This window comes from Trachypithecus francoisi, unplaced genomic scaffold, assembly GCF_009764315.1.
Source record: "Trachypithecus francoisi isolate TF-2019V2 unplaced genomic scaffold, Tfra_2.0 Lachesis_group0, whole genome shotgun sequence".
In the NCBI taxonomy this organism is placed as follows: domain Eukaryota; kingdom Metazoa; phylum Chordata; class Mammalia; order Primates; family Cercopithecidae; genus Trachypithecus; species Trachypithecus francoisi.
The window spans coordinates 60,945,188-60,964,531 of record NW_022681453.1 but is presented as its reverse complement, the minus strand read 5'-3'; the positions used below and the strand labels follow the sequence as shown (position 1 = coordinate 60,964,531).

Genomic DNA, 19,344 nt, shown 5'->3' with positions numbered 1-19,344 from the left:
ACACAGCATATGTATACTGTGGCTGTGATACTAGCTGTGGGGCCTCGGTCCAGAGTGTTAGGGAGCGAGTGTTTGGCAGACTCCGCATGGCCTTTTCATCAGCTTTGGAAGAAGCCAAGGCCAGAGAGCGAAGTGCTCTCCCCTTGTGGCCCTGCTGGAGGGGCAAGGGCTGAGTGAGATTCATCTGGTCTCATTTGGACCCCAGAGAGCCCACTGTCCTTTCCTCCAGGATGACCCTCCTGGCATCTACCTTCCCTAGGCCCACCAAGGGCAAAACATGTCTCACGGGAGAAAGAAGATTGGACTGTCAAATCTGCCCTACCCCAGGCACAGCGGACTGATTCCTGAGTGCTTTTCTGACTCCAATAGTTACAGGCCAAAGAGGCTGGATATTTATTCTGTTTCTTCGAACTTTCCTTTCTAACGAAAACTCCGGAGTTCTCACACTAGGGAGTTACAGGCCAGTCTTGGCCCATGAACATGTTTTGTTTGGGCCATGCTGTTTAAACATTTTTTTCAATTGGTTGTCAACATTTAAACATTGGCGAATTTCATATAATATTCCAGATTTTTGGCATCTCTTAAAAAATCGGAGGATCTGGCAACTTGAGGCCTACATTCCTGTCTGGCCATGGTGTACTGGAGCTGAGGAGAAACGGTCCCCTCCAAATGGGGTGCAAGAATTTCTGTTCCCTTTGGTCTCACACCTTGACTTATGCCTAGCCCATGTTGCTCGTGTGAGGTGCCCACCAGCCCTGGAGGGTTTCCTTTCCCTTTCCCTTTCCCTTTCCCTTTCCCTTTCCTTCCTTTCCTTTCCTTTCCCTTTCCCTTTCCCTTTCCCTTCCTTTCCTTTCCTTTCTTTCCTTTCCTTTCCCTTTCCCTTCCTTTCCTTTCCTTTCCCTTTCCCTTCCTTTCCTTTTCCCTTTCCCCTTCCCCTTCCCCTTCCCTTTCCCTTTCCCTTTCCTTTCCTTTCCTTTCCTTTCCTTTCCTTTCCTTTCCTTTTCCTTCTCTTTCTTTTCTCTTTTCTTTTTTCTTTTCTTTCTTTCTTTCTCTTTCTTTTATTTTCCTTTCCTTTCCTTTCTTTTCTTTCTCGCTCGCTTTCTTTCATTCTTTCGTTGTTTTGTTTTTTCATTCATTCATTCTTTCCCTCCCTCCCTTCCTTCCTTCCTTCCTTCCTTCCTTCCTTCCTTCCTTCCTTCCTTTTCTTTTCTTTCGAGATAAGATCGTGCTCTGTGGCCCAGGCTGGAATACAGTGGCACGATCATAACTCACTGCAACCTTGAGCTCCTGGGCTGAAGCCATCCTCTCCTTCAACCTTCAGAGTAGCCAGGACTACAGGCATGTGCCACTGTACCTGGCTAATTTTTGTTTTTTAAATTTTTTTATAGAGATGGAGGTCTCACTGTGTTGCTCAGACAGGTCTCAAACTCTTGGCCTCAAACCATCCTCCCTCCTCAGCCTCCCAAATTGCTGAGATTACAGGTGTGAGCCACTGCACTTGGCCACTGGAGGCTTTTACATTTGGGACAAGTGCTCTCCACTTCCTTTACTTTAGGACAGGCCTTTGTGAGATGATAGCATTTGTTAGGGAGAACAGGAACTCAGGCACAAGAGCTCTCATAATGATCATTTTCATGATGAAGCACCTGCTGTCTCCCAGACCCAAGTGAGTTTGGTTAGCAAGTATCCATGAGCCTCACACTGCTCTGTTTATAGTATATGATCCCCATTTTACAGGTAGGAGAGACTGAGGTTCAAATAGGTAAGGGCCTTTAGACAGGTCTCACTTAGCAAGCAGATTGGGGAAGCTGAAGTAGAATCCAGAATGTTCCCTACAAAGTCTGTCTGTCTCCCCACACACCTTGCCCTCACTCTCAAGGTGGCCCGTGCATCAATAGGCATGCCCTGAAATCTAGAGATGGAGGACTCCAGGAAGTTTCCTTCACAGTTTCCCTTAGAGATCACTGGGTGCTGTCTTCAAGAGAAATCCTCTTTGTTGACCTTCAGGGAGGTGGCCAGTGGAACTAATTTATGTTGCTTCAGATCAGGCAGAGCTAGCGTTGGCTCCTGGCTCCACCATGTTCTAGTTATAGGACTGCACTGTCCCCCTACTCCTCTCCTCCCTTTCATCCCCTCCATCCCCTCTCTCCTGTGTTCCCTCGCCTCCTTCCCCTCATTTTAGTGAGCCCTCATTGTGGACTGGGCTCTGTATCTAACTTTCTAAGCCTCAGATTTCTCATACCTGGATGGGCTGTTGCTTGGCACTGTGGCCAGCCCAGTTGAGACCTTGATAATTGGTAGCCATTGTTATGAATGATGAGGCCCTCCACTCAGTTTCACAATGGAAATCACATTGACAGGGCCCCAGAGTTCCAGAATTTTTGTGAAAATTATTGACTTTAAAAAATAGCCTTTTCCCTAAGGCACCTTGTAGGAAGAACTGAGATGACACTGAATTGCACAGATCTTTGTAACTCTAGCTCTCCCGTCTCATGGATCAGGTACCTTCTTTGTTCTAAGCAGTCTGCTAGGCACATCACATACCTTTCTAAAAGGTTAGTAATGGTTTCATCTCCATATGATAGATGAAGAAACAGGCCTGGAGAGCCCAGGCATTTTGTGAAAGATCGTACCGCTGCTAAGTGGAGCAGGGGCTCCAACTCAAGCTGGCCCTCTCCAGGGATTGTGCCCTGAGCCCTTTGCTGTGGGGCCTGATTCCCAACCCTGCCCCAGGGTCCGAGGTAGACTCGGTGTCCATGTCACGTAATAAAAGAGTCAGGGGTTCTCGGTGCCCTGTTAGGGCCTGTTGTTCCTGGTTGGTTGGCAAGTCTGAGTGTTTATTCAGCACTGCTGGGAAAGCTCCTGGGTTTAATTCTGAGATTCCAAGCCATCCTTTTGCATCTCCCCCCGCTCCCCAGCTGAGAGAACTGGGAGAGACATGAGGACACACAGGGCAGGGGCTCTTCCATGGGCGAGGTTTCTGTTTGGATTTCAGGCGTCGCTGATGGTGAAGTGTGCTCAGGGTTTTCTTCGTAATTCACATTCCTTTGTCTACCTCTTACTGTTTTGTCCAAAAGTTCTTGTATCCATATTTGGTGATTCATCTGTCTGTTCCCACCCCCACCCCCAAGCGCCCCTCAAGGTGTCTGCCAAAATCCTGTATAACTCATATCATCTCCCAAGCTGTTATAGTATATAAGGGCAAAGGATAATTTAGTTATTTTTGAATAAAGATTTGGAGGAAAAGTTAAAAAGTTGGGCAGGGGGTAGGGGGAAGTTTTCATACTCACTGCATGAAATAGACAATATTTCCTGAAACAGGAGATACGAACCTCAAAGAATTTAAAATAAAACATTCATTTTATTATTTTTTTAAAGAAGGAAAACGAGGGGGAAAAAGAATAGTCAGTCTTTTTATCCTAAGTACAGATGAAATTGATTAAACCTTAAAGACTGGCCTCCGCACACCCGGTTTATTAATTGAAGAATTTCCTCTTACCCAGAATGGGAAGTTCACATTAAAATCGAGCTTGCCCTGAGTGGTAGTGACACTTGAGAACTGAACATTTTCCACAATCCTATTTTCTCTTCGGTGCTAGAGGAAATCCTAAAATGGTTAAAAAGGGGGGAAGAGGATTGAGGCGGGAGAGAGCAGAAACTGTACATTTTAAGGACGCCTTCTTTCCTTTCCTTATAAAGCATGAAATCAAATTATAGCTTATGGCCCACAATTATTTTATTTCTACATTTCAAATTCCATTTTCTGCTCTTTTTCACTGCTCTTGAAGAGGAGTTGTACTGTTGTGCAAAGTCAGCTAAAAAGATTACCCCAGATAGACACAGTAGCTTAAAGAAGCAAAAAGGCAAAACTCCCTGGTTAGGTTGGGAGCCTTGTGGCCCTACAGAGCCCTTGTGTCTGCTTGCATCTGGAAAGGCGGCATAAGCAGCCATCACCCCGTGGACTCCTTGGCCCTGACAGGAGCTTGGAAACCTCTGCTCTTTGTGTGTCTCCCTGTATGATGCTGACTCTGCCTCTTGTCCTCCCGGTGATCGGTGTCTACTTCACTGCCTCCCTAGGGGTGGGCCGCTCCTGGCTGACGATAAGGGGATGCTATGAGCTGATGCCTGGCACATCATTAATGCTCTGGCTTAGCAGGACTGAAGGTCATGCATTTTCCGGTTCTCTTCCAGTCTCTGGATTTAGTGCCAGCATGCCTTTCCCCACCTCTTGCTGACCCCTTTTCGGCAGAGAGTGAGTTCCAGGCTCAGTGCTTCAGCAGGCCGTGTTATCCAGTTAACATCTAATAACGTTTCATTTATCTTTACAGTTAATTTCTCCTTAATGCAAGTTTAATAGTGTTGTACTTAGGTCATGTAAAGTTGTTTTTAATATAAGTGCATTTGAATTTTTTAAAATGATGTGATTTAAACATACATGTGAGTAAATAATAGTAGAGGTAGTATCCATGGGCCTGGCAGAAATCATGAAGATGGCTCATGGATGGAGAACCCTGGCTTAATTCATACTTCTTCCCTGATGTGGATCAGCCGTCTTGAAAACTTTTAGCCCCAGAGCTCTTTAATCATGTCTGCAGTTATCCATCCACATCTTTACCAGCCCTTGCTCTCAGGAAGTTCTCTTACAGATCTACCTGAGCTCCTTCGTGCGTCTGTTGAAGGGAACACCCTTCATGAGATAGGTTCCTACCTCTGACCTTGAGCATCTCCTTAACTTCCTCTTTTCTCAGCCTCATGGTGGGCATGCAGGCTCTTAGACTCTGGCGGACAGGCGATATTGCTTTGTATCATGGTACAACTTCTCCTCTTGAGTTAGAGGTTTGGGTTCTAATCCAGTCCTCCAGTTTGTTAGCTGTGTGACTGAGGGCAAGTCACTTCAGATCCTTCAAATCTCTTCAGGTCTTAGCTTCTGCACCTGTGTGGTGTGAATAATAATAAATCTTTCCTTCCTGGGCTATTAAGATTAATTGAAATAATGTGCCTGGTGCATTCTTAGGCATGCAATATGTGTTCATTCTCTTTCTTCCTGTCCCCAATTCCCTGACCTGTAGTCATCTTTTTATTTATTTATTTATTTAATTTATTTATTTGAGGTAGAGTCTTGCTCTGTTGCCCACGCTGGAGTGCAGTGGCGTGATCTCGGCTCACTGCAACCTCTGCCTCCTGGATTCGAGCAATTCTCTTGCTTCAGCCTCCTGAGTAGCTGGGGTTACAGGCACGCACCACCACACCTGGCTAATTTTTGTATTTTTAGTAGAGATGGCATTTCATCATGTTGGCCAGGCTGCTGTTGAACTCCTGACCTCAAGTGATGCGCCTACCTCGGCCTCCCAAAGAGTTGGGATTACAGGCGTGAGCTACCACTAACCAGCCCATTTTTTTCATTTTTAAGCTTTTTATTTCAAAGTCATTTCAAACTTAGAGAAAGGCTCTAAGAATAGTACAGAGGACTCCTGTATGCCCATCAACCTTGAGTCGTCTTTGTGACCATGCTTGCATACAACAGCATGGTTTTGGTACAGCCAGACAGAGACTTCGGAGTTGCTCTCTAGCAAGGCTGACGTGGCTGACTGTGGTGCGAGGACATTGCCATGGTTTCTTCACTGGTCTTGCAGAAGGCTGAAACCTCATTAACAGAAAATCCTTATGACCACTAAGCAGACATAACTGGGTGTCTTCTTCTCTCTTCTACCCTCCCACCCTGCCTTAGGTGGATCGTCTAACTTGTAGATCAAAGCCAGCCTCTTGACAAGTTTCCTGATAGGACAGGTACATACCTAGAGTTGTGTCTGAGATGACTTCATGTGTGCACAGATATGGTGTTAAGGAACGTCGATCCCAGTGAGAAAGTTATTCCCTCTTCAAGATTCTTTAAGTCCTTCTGATGACTTTAAGGAGGTCTCAGATTGGTGCTGGGAGCTCTTACACTTCTCTTAACATTGCAGGCTCAGTGCCTATTACTGTAACCATGTCTGGCTAGAACTTAATAACAGTATTTTATTTTTATTGTACTTCTTTTTTTAAACCTTTCACTTATGGTAAATTATGCTGGTTTTCCAGTGATACGAAGCTTTACTTTTACTTACTGTTTTATTTTATTTTTTTGAGACAGGGTCTCATTCTGTTGCCCAGGTTGGAGTGCAGTGGTGTGATCTTGGTTCGCTGCAACCTCTGCCTCCCGGGTTCAAGTGATTCTCCTGCTTCAGCCTCCCATATGTCTGGGACCACAGGTGCACACCACCACACCCAGCTAATTTTTGTATTTTTTTTTTTTTTTTTTTTTTTTGTAGAGGTAGGGTCTCTCCATGTTGCCCAGGCTGGTCTCGAACTCCTGGGCTTAAGCAGTCCCCCCATCTCGGCCTCCCAAAGTGCTGGGATTATAGGCCTGAGCCACCACGCCCAGCCTGAAGCTTTACTTTTAAAAATAAATTGCTGTTGAGTCAGTAATGAACGTATGTAGTTCAGAATCTTAAAGGTACAAAAATGTACACAGTAAAAAGTAAATCTTCCTCTTGTTCCCCTGCTTACCTAGTTTACTTCCTGGAAGCAAACTGCTATAACCAGTTTCTTCTAAAGATTCCAAAGACACTTCATGCTTTTTAAGAGCATGTTCTTTCTTCCATGGATTATTTATTTATTTATTTATTTATTATTTATTTATTTATTTATTTATTTGAGATGGAGTCTCGCTCTGTCGCCCAGGCTGGAGTGCAGTGGCCGGATCTCAGCTCACTGCAAGCTCAGCCTCCCGGGTTTACGCCATTCTCCTGCCTCAGCCTCCCGAGTAGCTGGGACTACAGGCGCCCGCCACCTCACCCGGCTAGTTTTTTGTATTTTTTTTTTTTAGTAGAGACGGGGTTTCACCGTGTTAGCTAGGATGGTCTCGATCTCCTGACCTTGTGATCCGCCTGTCTCGGCCTCCCAAAGTGCTGGGATTACAGGCTTGAGCCACCGCGCCCGGCATCTTTCATGGATTCTCTAGAAGTGGCAATGTACTGTGCACACAGTGAACATACCAGCTCCGCTGGAGCTCTGTTCAGTGAATAGTTACCTTGGTGTTTTTAAATAGCTGTGTCATGTTCTGTTTTAGGTGTATATCATAGTTTAGTTAACTGCTTCCCTTCCAACAGGCACTCAGGCTGGTTCTGAGTTTTTGCTCTTCTAGACATGTGGCAGTGAGTGTCCACATATGTGCCCCATGTGCACGTGGGTCACTGCTAGTCCCCAGAGGTGTCTGACAGCCATTTGCCAGCATGTGCTGCTCCCACCGCCAACCCCACCCCAGTGACAGGCAGGATTATCTGTCTCCCCTGCGTGGAGAAGCAAAGTGTTGTTTGTTTGTTCATTTGTTTGTTTGTTTTGAGATGGAGTCTCACTCTGTCGCCCAGGCTGGAGTTCAGTGGCACAATCTCACCTCACTGCAACCTCTGCCTCCTGGGTTCAAGTGTTTCTCCTGTCTCAGCCTCCCGAGTAGCTGGGATTACGCAGCAACACCAGGCACGCAACACCGAATCAGGCTAATTTTTGTATTTTTTGTAGAGATGGGGTTTCACCACATGAGCTAGGCTGGCCTAAAACTCCCAACTTCAAATGATCCGCCTGCCTTGGCCTCCCAAATTGCTGGGATTATAGGCATGAACCACTGTGCCCGGCCAAGAGTGTTATCAAATGTTTGAGGTGACTTGTCCTCCTAAGTAAAACTTGGGTTCAGGAGCCACATAGCCTGATTTTGAATTCTAGCTCCCTGTCTTTCTAGTTCTGCAACCTGTGACTTAATTTCCTCATCTGTAAATGGTGGGGGGATGGCAGTGACGCAGAGTGTCAGCAGGCTCCCAGAATGTCAGGGCTAGGCAGGCTGAACACTCAACACATGTTAGCTCTTTGTATTATCATCAGTATTATTTGGTCAGTCCAGTAGGTGAAAAACAGAATTTCAGTGTACAGTGGTTTTAATTTGCATTTTTTTTTGTTGCTGGTGAGGTAGGTTGTCTTATCATGTTTGAGCTATTTTTATTTCTTTATGCCCCTGCTTATTTCTCTTACTTCATCTCCTTCCTCTTCCTCAAACGCATGTGCAGGCTTTGCACTGGCTCCTCCCTCTGTTGCCTACCAACTCCTTCTCCTCTGAGTCTGTGCCCAGATAGCTCCTTCTCAGTGAGGACTCTCCTGACAACCTGATTTAAAATTGCAGGCCACCTGCTTCCCGGACAGAGCCTACTTCTGCTCTTTCTCCCCAGGATGCATAGCCTCTCTGACCCTACTGTGAAATTCACTTACTGTGTTTTAATGTTTGCTTTTGCTTTACCCTACTGGACTGTGAGTTCCCAATTGCAAGGGGTAGGGACTGTTGTCTGTCTGGCCTTTCAAATGTGCCAGCCACCAACTCTGTGTCTGGCATGAGGGAGTGCTCAGTAAAAGTGCTGTGTGTGAACTAGCTGTTGATACCATTTACATTTTTTATCGGACTGTTGCTCTTTTTAAAAAATCAATTTCAATATTTCCAATTTGAATATTAAAGAAAACAGTCCTTTGTGTGTAGTATGCATTTTAAGCTTCTCTCCCTTGTCACTGGACTTTATATTTTCCTATACAGAGATATTTGGTTATTATGTTGTTGAATTTGTCAGTGTTTCCTTTTTTTCTTTCTTCTATGTTTGTTCTATAGGTTTTGTTTCCTACCTAGGTCTCTTTTTACTTTTAAGATTATAAAAAAAAATTTTCTCACCCTTTCTTTCAGTACTTTCTTGGTTTTCTGTTTTTACGTTTGAAACTTTGATCCATTTGGAATTTATTCTGGTGTCATGTGTATGGTAGACATCCAATTTTATTTTTATCTAGATGACTACCTATTGTCCCTTTATCACAATTATGTGATTGTCCCTGTTTCCAGATGTGGACCTTGGGGCTCAGAGAGGGAAAGCTCCTCACTCAAGATTGTGCAGCCAGCAAATGGACTTGCGTCCTGCCCTGCTCCCCTCTCCCAGCTCTGTGGATGTTTTGCCACGAGTCTCTAACATTTCTTGTTTTTTTGGCTTTCTTTCCTTTTGGCAGGGGTCCAGCACCTCTATTTGTCTGCTGTCTTGTCCAGGGCTGTTTATTTTTTGCCTTGATGTCTTACATGGACTCTCTTTGTTGTTCCTCCTGTTCCTCCACTGCTGATATGCTCTCATTGTTCACCCTGGCCTTTCTTCAGGTGGTGATGAATGTCTCCTTTGGTTCCCTCCTGCACGACTATGCCTCAGGTTGTGTACTTTGTTCTCCTTCCTCTCTATCCTCAGGGCCTTGCCCACCTGCTCTTTGGGATGCCTTAGGGTTCCCAGAGCACTCAGGAATGCATGATTCTGGCCAAGAGGCAGCTGGTAATAGAAAAAGCAGAAATTTTGAGGTCAAACAGCCCTTGGTTCTAGCGCTGCCTCTGCTGTTGACTGTTGGGCAATTAGACCTCAGATTTCTCTTTATGGAAATGGGAGGTCTCCTCTTCTAGGGATAGCGGCGAGGATTAGAACTAATGCAGAAGTCACAAGCTCAAGTGCCTGTTGGGAGCCAGGCTGGTAGTATAAATGCTGGGGTGTGAGGCAGCAGGGAATTGCAGGAACCAGGGTAAAGTTGGGAATGCATGACTGTTCTCCAGGAGACAGCTGCTCCTCAGCCACATCAGACAAAGGCCTGGTCTAACCACATTTGCTAATTCATGGAGATTTTCTTTTTTTTTTTTTTTTTTTTTTTTGAGACGGAGTCTTGCTCTGTCGCCCGGGCTGGAGTGCAGTGGCCGGATCTCAGCTCACTGCAAGCTCCGCCTCCCGGGTTTACGCCATTCTCCTGCCTCAGCCTCCGGAGTAGCTGGGACTACAGGCGCCCGCCACCTCGCCCGGCTAGTTTTTTGTATTTTTTAGTAGAGACGGGGTTTCACCGTGTTAGCCAGGATGGTCTCGATCTCCTGACCTCGTGATCCGCCCGTCTCGGCCTCCCAAAATGCTGGGATTACAGGCTTGAGCCACCGCGCCCGGCCGAGATTTTCATGTGACATTTCTCAAGTTGTAAATGTTGGCAGTGCATGCATATTCTAACAGGCACTGCACAGGCTAGACAATGCCCATTCCAGATCCTCAGGCATCTTTAAGTTGTCAGTTTGCAGCCAGTGATGTGAAGTCCTTGGCTCCAATTCAGCTGTCAATCCACAGTGGCTGTTATTCAGGGTTTTGGGGTTTTTTTTTTTTTTTTGAGCTTGCTCTGTTGTGCAGGCTAGAATGCAGTGGCATAGTCTCAGCTCACTGCAACCTCCACCTCCTGGGTTCAAGTAATTCTCGTGTCTCAGCCTCCGTGTGTACCACCACACCCTGCTAATTTTTTGTATTTTAGTAGAGACAGGGTTTCACTATGCTAGCCCAGGCTGTTCTCAAACCCCTGAGCTCAGGCAATCTGCCCACCTCGGCCTCCCAAAGTGTGTAATGGCTGTTATTTGGATTGTGGCTGCTGCTTTTGGGTTTCTTGTCAGTCAGGCAGCACACTGCAGCGTCCCTGCTGGATCAACTCTGTTCCCACTTGTTACTTCCGGTTCTTGGAGTTCCTTAAACTTCTTCTGGTCCACTTGGTAGGGCATATCCTTTACCTGGAGACCAAGAAGCCAGGGTTTGACTATTAATGCATCATGGGACCAGGACAGCAATGTCTAGTTTTGCTGGGTCAGCTTCTCCTGCTCAGGGGTCTCCCTGCAAGTCTGGTGGGATTTAGCCAGGATGTTTGTGGAGGAGCCCACCTTTGCAGGGCAGTTCAGACAATAAGGATGTCCTGCCTAGTTGTGGATACATTGCTCCAGGCTGTTGGCTGGCACTTACCAAGAAACTCCGTGAGGGGCCAGCTGCTGGGTCCACAGGAATTGGTGGAGGCACTGTTTGTATTCGCTCCATGCTACCGTTAATACTCTTCCTCTTCCTCCTCTGGAGGACACAAGGCCTTTGGGTATATGTGAGTCCTAAAGGAAGTCGGAGGACAGTTCTTGAGCTCTTGCTGTGCTGGGCATCGTGATACTCACAGCAGCTTACATTTAGTGAGTCCGGGGCATGTGGCAGGTGCTGGGCGAAGTGCCCTCCTCCACCTTACGGTGTTGTCTCTGGCATCAGCATCTTCAAAGGAGGAATCCCAGGCTCCAAGAGGTCGAGAGGTGTACTTGCCTGAGGCTGTGCAGCTGGCAGGGCGAGATGCTTACCCTCTGCCCCCACCTGCCTCAGAACTTGAGGTGAGCTTCCAAGCTGCTGCCCCATTCCTCCTGCCCACAGGCAGCATCCCTCTCCATGAATTCCTTGATTACATGCCTCAGATCAAAACATGCCTCAGATCAAAACATGGGCTGTCTCCTCTACCGGAACCTGAGTTTCCAACTAGGGTGGTAGACACCACTGTCAGTAGAAAACAGAAATGCAATTATTATTTATGTTTTACAAATGTGGAGATGGAGCACAGAGAGGATGAATAGCTTTACAAAACTCCCCTCCGTCTGAAACTGTTCATGAAAATGGTTATCTGGTGGTAACAAGGACCAGGGTCACTGGAGCCTTCTCCTGTGACTGGGGCCTCCTTTGGCCTCCCAGTCCCCACTGGAGGGTCTGGGCCTGGCCAGGAGCCTCCAGCCTGTTAGACTCCTAGCACCTCCTGCAGTCGATGGAGTAACCTGGTGGTTGTTAGCAGCATGGGCAGCATGAATGTTTGGCTTCAGGGAGAGGGCTGAGCAGAAAGGCTGAGAGAGAGTGCACGAGTGTGGCATGCTGCCCTGTGCCCAGGTGGGTGCTAGGTCACAGGCACTGTGGGGGGCCTGGTCATGACCACCGTCCTCCTCTCCTCCCCTTTCCCTTCCCCACCTCCATCAGCAGGCTTTGTCCACTTGTGTTTGCCTGGGGTCTGCCTGGACTAGTGGGGATAGCAGGCCTTGTTACAGTTCGACCAAGCGTAGTGGGGCCCAAGTTCAGTGCTCACAGCTGTTAGTACCAGCTCCTGCTTACTGAGGGTGCTTAGGGCTGAGTCTTTCCCAATCTTCTGCAGGAGGCATCTTTGTTTAGGTCCTGATTGTGGATGAGGAAATTGAAGCTCCTGGTAAGGTTGTGATTTGAACATACCTAAACTTGAGGACCTCCAAGCCCTGCTCTTCCCACTTCCTCTTGTTTGTGGCCCTCGTTTCCTTGGTCTGTAAAATGACCCTCTAGTCTAAACCCCTTCCATTTCCAAATCCTCTGAGCCTGTGCTGAGGAGGACAGGCTGCACACTACTGGTTAGTCCCACACCTTCCTAGTACCAGTGGGAATTTGAGAGGTAAAGTCCAGGCTTACCCTGTTTCAGGAAAATTGAAGAAAGAGGAGAACTAATTCTCCTTAAAACTGATTTTCTTCTTGCTCTCTCAGCAAAGTGGGCTACAATGTGGCTGAAATCTTGCTGCCCTCCCATCCCCTGACCTTGGCAGAGAGTCAGGGTTGGGACAGCTGCAACCTGTGTTGGATGGAGCCTGATCAATCCTGGGTTCTTGTCCCTAGTTGGGTGACTTTGGGCAAGTTATTTAACCTGCCTCAGCGTTAGTCTTCTTACCTATACAATGAGGAGATAGGCAATACACTGAATAAATTAATAAAAACAGCTGCAATAATGGTATCATCTTGTGATTATAAGGCTCTCACCCTGGAGTCTGAGGAGCTGTGTTCTGAGGTGGGAATGTCTGAAACCTGCCCATTTTGTCCTGGAACACTCACAGGGGGCTTGTAGAGAGCATTTGTTTTATTCTGGACATAAGATCTTGCTGCTCAGAGTTTCAGGATACTGTCGTAGAGCAAAATCAGTAGACTGAGTTCAAATCCCTCTGAACCCTTGCTCCTTGACCTGACTTGGTTACTTCACCTCTCTGAGCCTTTGTTTTCTCTCTTACTCTTTTTTGGACAGGGTCTCACTCTGTCACCCAGGCTGGAGTATAGTGGTGTAATCAGGCCTTGACCTGCAACCTTGACCTCTCTGGGTGCAGGTGATCATCCTATCTCAGCCTCCCAAGTAGCTGGGATTACAGGCATGTGCCACCACGCCCAGCTAATTTTTGTTTTTGTTTTTGTAGACACAGGGTTTCCATGTTGCCCCATGCTGGTCTCAAACTCCTGAGCTCAAGCGATTCACCCACCTCAGCCTCCCAAAGTGCTGGGATTACAGACGTGTGCCACCACGCTAAGTCAATTTTTGTATTTTTGTAGGGACGGGGTTCACTATGTTGCCCAGGCTGGTCTTGAACTCCTGAGTTTAAGTGATCTGACTACTTTAGCCTCCCAAAGTGCTGGGATTACAGGCCCAGTCCGTTTTCCCATTTGTAATGCCCATATTGCAGAGTTGGTGTTGAGATGCAGGTAAGAGGAGATGAAGACATGTAGACGACCACTGTGCATGTCATAATAGCAGATGTAGAAGTAAAAACTATGGTAACAGCTAATATAATTGAGGATTTCATATGTCTAGGCACTTTTCTAAACCCTTTACATATGTGATCTCATTGAGTCTTCAGTACAATCCAATAACATAGGCAGTATCATCGTCCTCATATAAGATGAGGAGGCTAAGGCACAGAGAGAGTTGATGTATTTGGCAAATGGTCATAATAATAGTAGGATATTAATTGCCACTGCAGTTTTATATTGTTGATAAAATGTATTTGTATTGTTCAATAAATATTTAAAAAGTCACCAGTTGAAAACAAATTTTGGCCAGGCACAGTGGCTCACGCCTGTAATCCTAGTAGCACTTTGGGAGGCTGAGGTGGGAGGATCTCTTGAGGCCAGGAGTTCGAGACCAGCCTGGGCAACACAGCAAGACCCCACCTCTACAAAAAAATTTAAAAAGTAAGCTGGATATGGTGACATGCACCTGTGGTACCAGCTACTTGGGAGGCTAGGGCAGGAGGAACCCAGGAATTCAAGGCTGCAGTGAGCTATGATTGTACCACTGTACTCCAGCCTGGGCAACGATAAGACTGTGCCTCTAAAATTAAAAAAATAAAAATAAAAAAATAACAAATAATGGCACAGATTTAACTACGTAACAAACCTGGTCATCCTGCACGTGTACCCCGAACTTAAAATATAAGTTGGAAATAAAAATTTTTTAAATTTATTTTAAATTTAATATTATTTCTCCTTCTTATAATGCCCATAGCTTTGATTTTTTTAAAAAAATCTGATTTTGAGGTTGCTAAAACATGTTCAAAGTATAATGTTAAGTTTCTCCAGCTGAAATATTTTTTTCTGAACATATTTTATTCCTTCAGTCCCAAAAGGAAAATTACACCTCACAGATAACTTATACTTTGTTAAATGCTGACTCTTGTAAGTTTTTCATTATTTTTGAAATGATTAAGATATACAATTTGCAGAATTGGAAATTATAATTTTTAAAAGTACTGAGAAACTTTAACCCTATTATAATTATTCTGCAGATCTTTTAAGGATACTGTAGTCAGTACAACTAGATGAAAAACTCTGATAGATTGGGAAATATAGAAGATCATTTATAAGCCTCGATTTTTTTGTCTTGTGTTTCCCACCCACTCGCTCGCTAGGTCCCTCCAGTCTCAGAGCGATTTCCTACCCTGGGTTCATGGGAATTGGGAAGGACACTGTTTGATTCATTCTATGAAAATACTAGAGATTTTGAAAAAGGCAAGACAGGCCAGTTGTGTCACTTCCTGTCGTCTGATCAAAAGTTTGATGAAGAAAAGAAAGTAACTGAGAGCTGCTGCCAGGCAGCAGGCAGTTGCCTGGTGATGACCCCGGGTTTCCAGTGCTACTCTGGTTCTCAGTGTGGCCAGTCAAGTCCCTCTGACCTCTGGGCTCCTTAGAAGTCCCTGGTGCTGGCTGCCCTGCAGAGAGTCTGCTCAAGAGTCTGGCCTTTTGGAACAAAGACAGCTTGTGGATGCCGGATCAGGCTGCGGATGAAATCCCAACTGGCTCCTGAGTGTTTGGGTCCTATCTGTGCTTAGTTTTCTGGGTCTGTCAATCAGTTTCATTTCCCATCCACAGGATCTCAATAGGCGTGAGAAGCAAGAGGGCCTGATGTGTGGAGCACATGAGTCATTCCCCTACTGGATAGTTGTGTATACCAATAGGAAATCGACTGTTGGAGAAGAGGAACAGATTCCTGGTGAATAAAGTGGAAGATGCCCGGATACGGACATTGGCTGCGTTAGTCCAACAATGTATTAAGCTGTGCCCAAGCTGGGTCTTGTGCTGTGAATACAGATTGAAAACCCAGGCCTTGGTTAGGAACCCTCAGCATGGAGCTGGATGGGGCATCAAGGATCAGGGGCAAGTGAACCTGGGGCAGGTGTTCTGGGCAAAACAGGAGCAGGGGCAAAAGCAAGGCAGGGAAAGGGGCGAGAGTCTACCTGGATCCTACCTTGATCTTTAGATGGGAAATGGGAGAGTTGATGGGGGGAGGCGGGGAGATTGTGGACTGGGTCCCCACTGAGCAGGGCAGGCTGTGTGGCGTGGGAGTTAAGAGCCTGGGCACCAGGGTTCCGGTCTCTTCTCTGCCGCCTACCTGCTGTATAACCATGAGCAGTCAACAGACTTCCCTAAAGCCTTGACTTCCTCATCTGTAAAGTAGGGGCTAGGTAGTGGGGGTTGTTTAAGTTCTAGAGGGAACTTGGATAGTCAGAATTACTCTGGAGAAGTCCTTAAGGAACCCATGAGGCTGAGTGGCCTTGGTTCTGTGGGTACAGCTTCGCCCACCAGAGAGGTAGGCCTGTGGGGCCAGTGCAGGATCCATTCTGCTATGAAGGAGACTGGAAAACAGGCTGGGACCCCAACGTGTTCGTCCCTCCTTGTTCCCTGCTGGGCTTTGTCTCATCCTGCCTCAAGACCCAGTCTCACAGCCCTGTGGCCAGTTCCCAGATTTACTGACAGTTAGGACCCAGAAGACAGTTGGGTGTATCTTCCAGGTAGGGAAGGCTTGGGCTCAGCTTGTGTGAGGGAGGCGTGAGTGTCATGGGGCCATGGGGAGAGGGCGAAAAGCCCAGGAAAGGGTTCATGGAGCACATAGCATGGTGCTTGGCACAAGGTGAGTGGGAAGCAATTGGTAATTAAAAAACAGGGATCCTCCAAAGCCACACTGGGGAGTTTTTTTTTTTTCCGGGGGACAGTGGGTCTCTTAGCATGAGAAGGACATGGTCAGGTCTGTGTTTTATTGTATTATTTATTTATTTGTGCACTTAAAATTATAATTTTATTTTAGGACAGATACTGCACACCCCTGTTTAAAATGAAAAGGAGCTGACTAATATATAGATAATTTCCTTCCTACTCGTCTTCTGTCTCCCAGCAGACAACCAAGTCATTGGTTTCTTTTGCATTCCCTCAGAAATATTTTATGTGTGTGGAAGCAAATACTTATTCAATATGTGACACCCACACACGTGCACACGCGCGCGCACACACACACACACACACACACATACACATACCTTATCCCCTTTTCAACACAAATCACACTCTGCACATTGTGCCTTGCCTTTCTCACTCACTCCGCCTTAGATATCATTCCATAGTGGTAGATAAAGAGCTTCTTCATTCATTTAAATTTGTATATAGTATTCTGTCATGGCCTTATAGCATTATATAATTATTTTCAACCTGTCCCCTGCTGATGGACATTTATTTGGTTTCCAACATTAGCTGTAACAAACATGCTGCAGGGATGTTTCATGAGCTTGGCTGGGTCAAAGATTATGTGCCTCTGTAGAGGTTATACCAGTTAACCCCCGACCCCTGCTCCTGCCCAGCAGTATATGAATCAGTTATATATTTTTAGAAAGTGCCTTTGGAGAGGCTATTTGGAGGATGGAGTTTGGAGGGCCACATCTGAGCTGCAGCAGCCCATTAGGGACTAGCCAACATGAGCCTGCCATGGGCTATGGGAACTGGAGCTGGAACAGAGGAATCCAGAGGTGAGCTGGTAATTCAATCGCTATGAGAGGGAGTCTATCAGATGAGTCGAGTCTGTTTTTAATAGTCTATCCTGTTCATGGTAGATGATAGAGTCTGTGTCCATCCTCTCTGTGGCTGTAGCAGAGACCTGGGCCCTCCTGCCCGTGACCTGGCAGGGGAGATGCTGCTGCTGCTGCTGCTACATGCATCTGGGCCTAGCCCTGTGGCCCTAGCTGGCAGGATGAGAGAGAAGGCTGGACAGGGAGAAGCAGAGGGGGAGACAGGAGGGTTGGGGCATGCCTAGGCCTACCTGAAGTCAGAGAGACACACCGTTCTCCTGGGGGAGCCCAGAGGAGCATCACAGGACAGGGGTGACCAGGAGGCCTCTTGAAACAGTGGGAAGAATTCTTCAGCAGTGGCATCAGGAGCCCTGATTTCTAGTGACTTCAATACTAGTTGGCTGTGTGATCTAGAGCACATGATCTAGACCCATGTCTCTGAGTCTCCCTTTCTTCATCTGAAACATAAGCTTACTGGAGATTAAGTAAGCTGACCTAGTGTGCATAGTCAGAGTGCCCAAAAAACAAAGGTCCTCCCTCCTCCATGCCTTCCCTCTATCCCCAGTAGTGGGATAGAATCAGCATCATCAGAATCATTGACAGAGCAGTCTCCTCTGCATTGCCAATGACCATAATCCAATCCTGAAAAATGCTTCATGGGCATTCTTATAAACTCAAAATGTAATTATTCTTCATTTTAATAGGGAAAATGTTTGTATATTCCTGCAGTACGAAGTTACACCTTTCTTGTTGAAATGACTCCAAATCCCATTAAAAAGGGAACAGCCACTTCACTGGCTAACGTTATGTTCCTGACATGATTTATAGCAGTTTCCCTTCATTCACTTTCTGTAACTTGTCTGTCTACCTGCTGTTGTTCAGCTCAGGTGTGCTGTACAGTAGGATGATGCTCATAAGCGCACACATACACGTGTACGCGCGCGCGCGCACACACACACACACACACACACACACACATTCAGTACTTAGTGATTATGACACAGAACCTTAGATGCTCCTAACACCCCAGAAGGAACAGGAGTGAGCCATAGCACTGTGAGGAAAAGATGCTGTCCACTCCCTAGTCCTCCCTCTTCCGTCCCCTCTACTTTCTCAGTCCTTCTCTCATTTCTTAGCAAGGGCAAGTATTTAACCATTTGCCAAGCCTAGCACAAAACTTTTTTTTTTTTTCCTGCTGAGACATTTCTTCCTCTGTCAAATGGAATGAAAGTGATAGGACTGGTGCAATAGAAAGGCATGGGTTTTGGAGTTAGACGAGCCTATACCTAAACCCAGCCCTGCTGCATGTTAGCAGTGTGACCCTGGGCAAGTTCTCTGTGTTTTGTGGGCCTCAGTTTCCTCATCTGTCATGGCAGTTCTGAAGCTTCGGGTCCAAGTGCCTAGCACAGGGCTTGCAGCTGGGAGCTGTGTAGTCACCATTTATTCCACTTTGCTCACTTTTACTGCAGGGTTTTGACCTGGGGCATTGGGCAACTTTCTGTGGGGCTCACCACCCTTTTCCCTTTCTAACTTTCTCTTCTCTTATCCCAGGGGCCCAGATCATTGATCTGATGATGCTGGTCATCGATGTAACCAAGGGGATGCAGACCCAGTCAGCGGAATGCCTTGTGATCGGCCAGATTGCCTGCCAGAAGCTGGTTGTGGTGCTGAACAAAATAGACCTCTTAGCTGAAGGAAAGAGACAGGCAGCAGTTGATAAAATGACCAAGAAAATGCAGAAGACCCTAGAGAACACCAAGTAGGTCTGCTCATGAGAGCAATGTTCACTGCATAAGAAGGCTTCTGGGGCCTCCCATGTTCATTTCACAAACATGAATTGGACAGGCAGGTGTCAGCCTCCCGTCCTAGTAAGTGGAATCTCAACCTGGCATTTACTCACATAAGGGCTGCATTAAATCAGGTAAAGGCTAACATGTTTTTAAGAGGCCAAAAACCACAGGAACATAAAGAAACTAGAATTTGATGAGGCACAGCTCACAGGAAGGAGAAGGAACACAGGGACTCTGTGCCCAGTGTGCAAGGCCTGCACCAGGAAGGGTTCATATCCATTCTGCTTAGATTGTCTTGGTGAAAACTTAGTCCTGCCTACATATATTGGCCATATTTTGGTGCAAGAGAGGCTAGGACTGTGTTCTCTTGCTATCTGCTTCTCTACAACTTGATTGTCAAAAGGGGAAGATGAATTTTGGTGGATGACTGGTTGTTTCTGTTACAGAACCTTATAAAATTGGGTGGATAGACAGACAGATGGTTGTTGCTGCTGGTGGCCAGATAAGGAACACCAAATCACAAAGGACCTTTTTAGC

General features: G+C 46.4%; 1 protein-coding gene across 2 annotated transcripts in view; it reads left to right on the top strand.

The window, feature by feature from the left end:
- The window catches only part of EEFSEC (eukaryotic elongation factor, selenocysteine-tRNA specific), a 264,366-nt gene that overhangs the window by 76,603 nt on the left and 168,419 nt on the right, over positions 1–19,344 (top strand). For both annotated transcript variants that reach the window (XM_033210885.1, XM_033210884.1), the window contains exon 2: positions 18,569–18,776. In XM_033210885.1, coding sequence (XP_033066776.1) covers positions 18,569–18,776 — 208 coding nt within the window. The remainder of the gene's footprint in view (positions 1–18,568; positions 18,777–19,344) is intronic.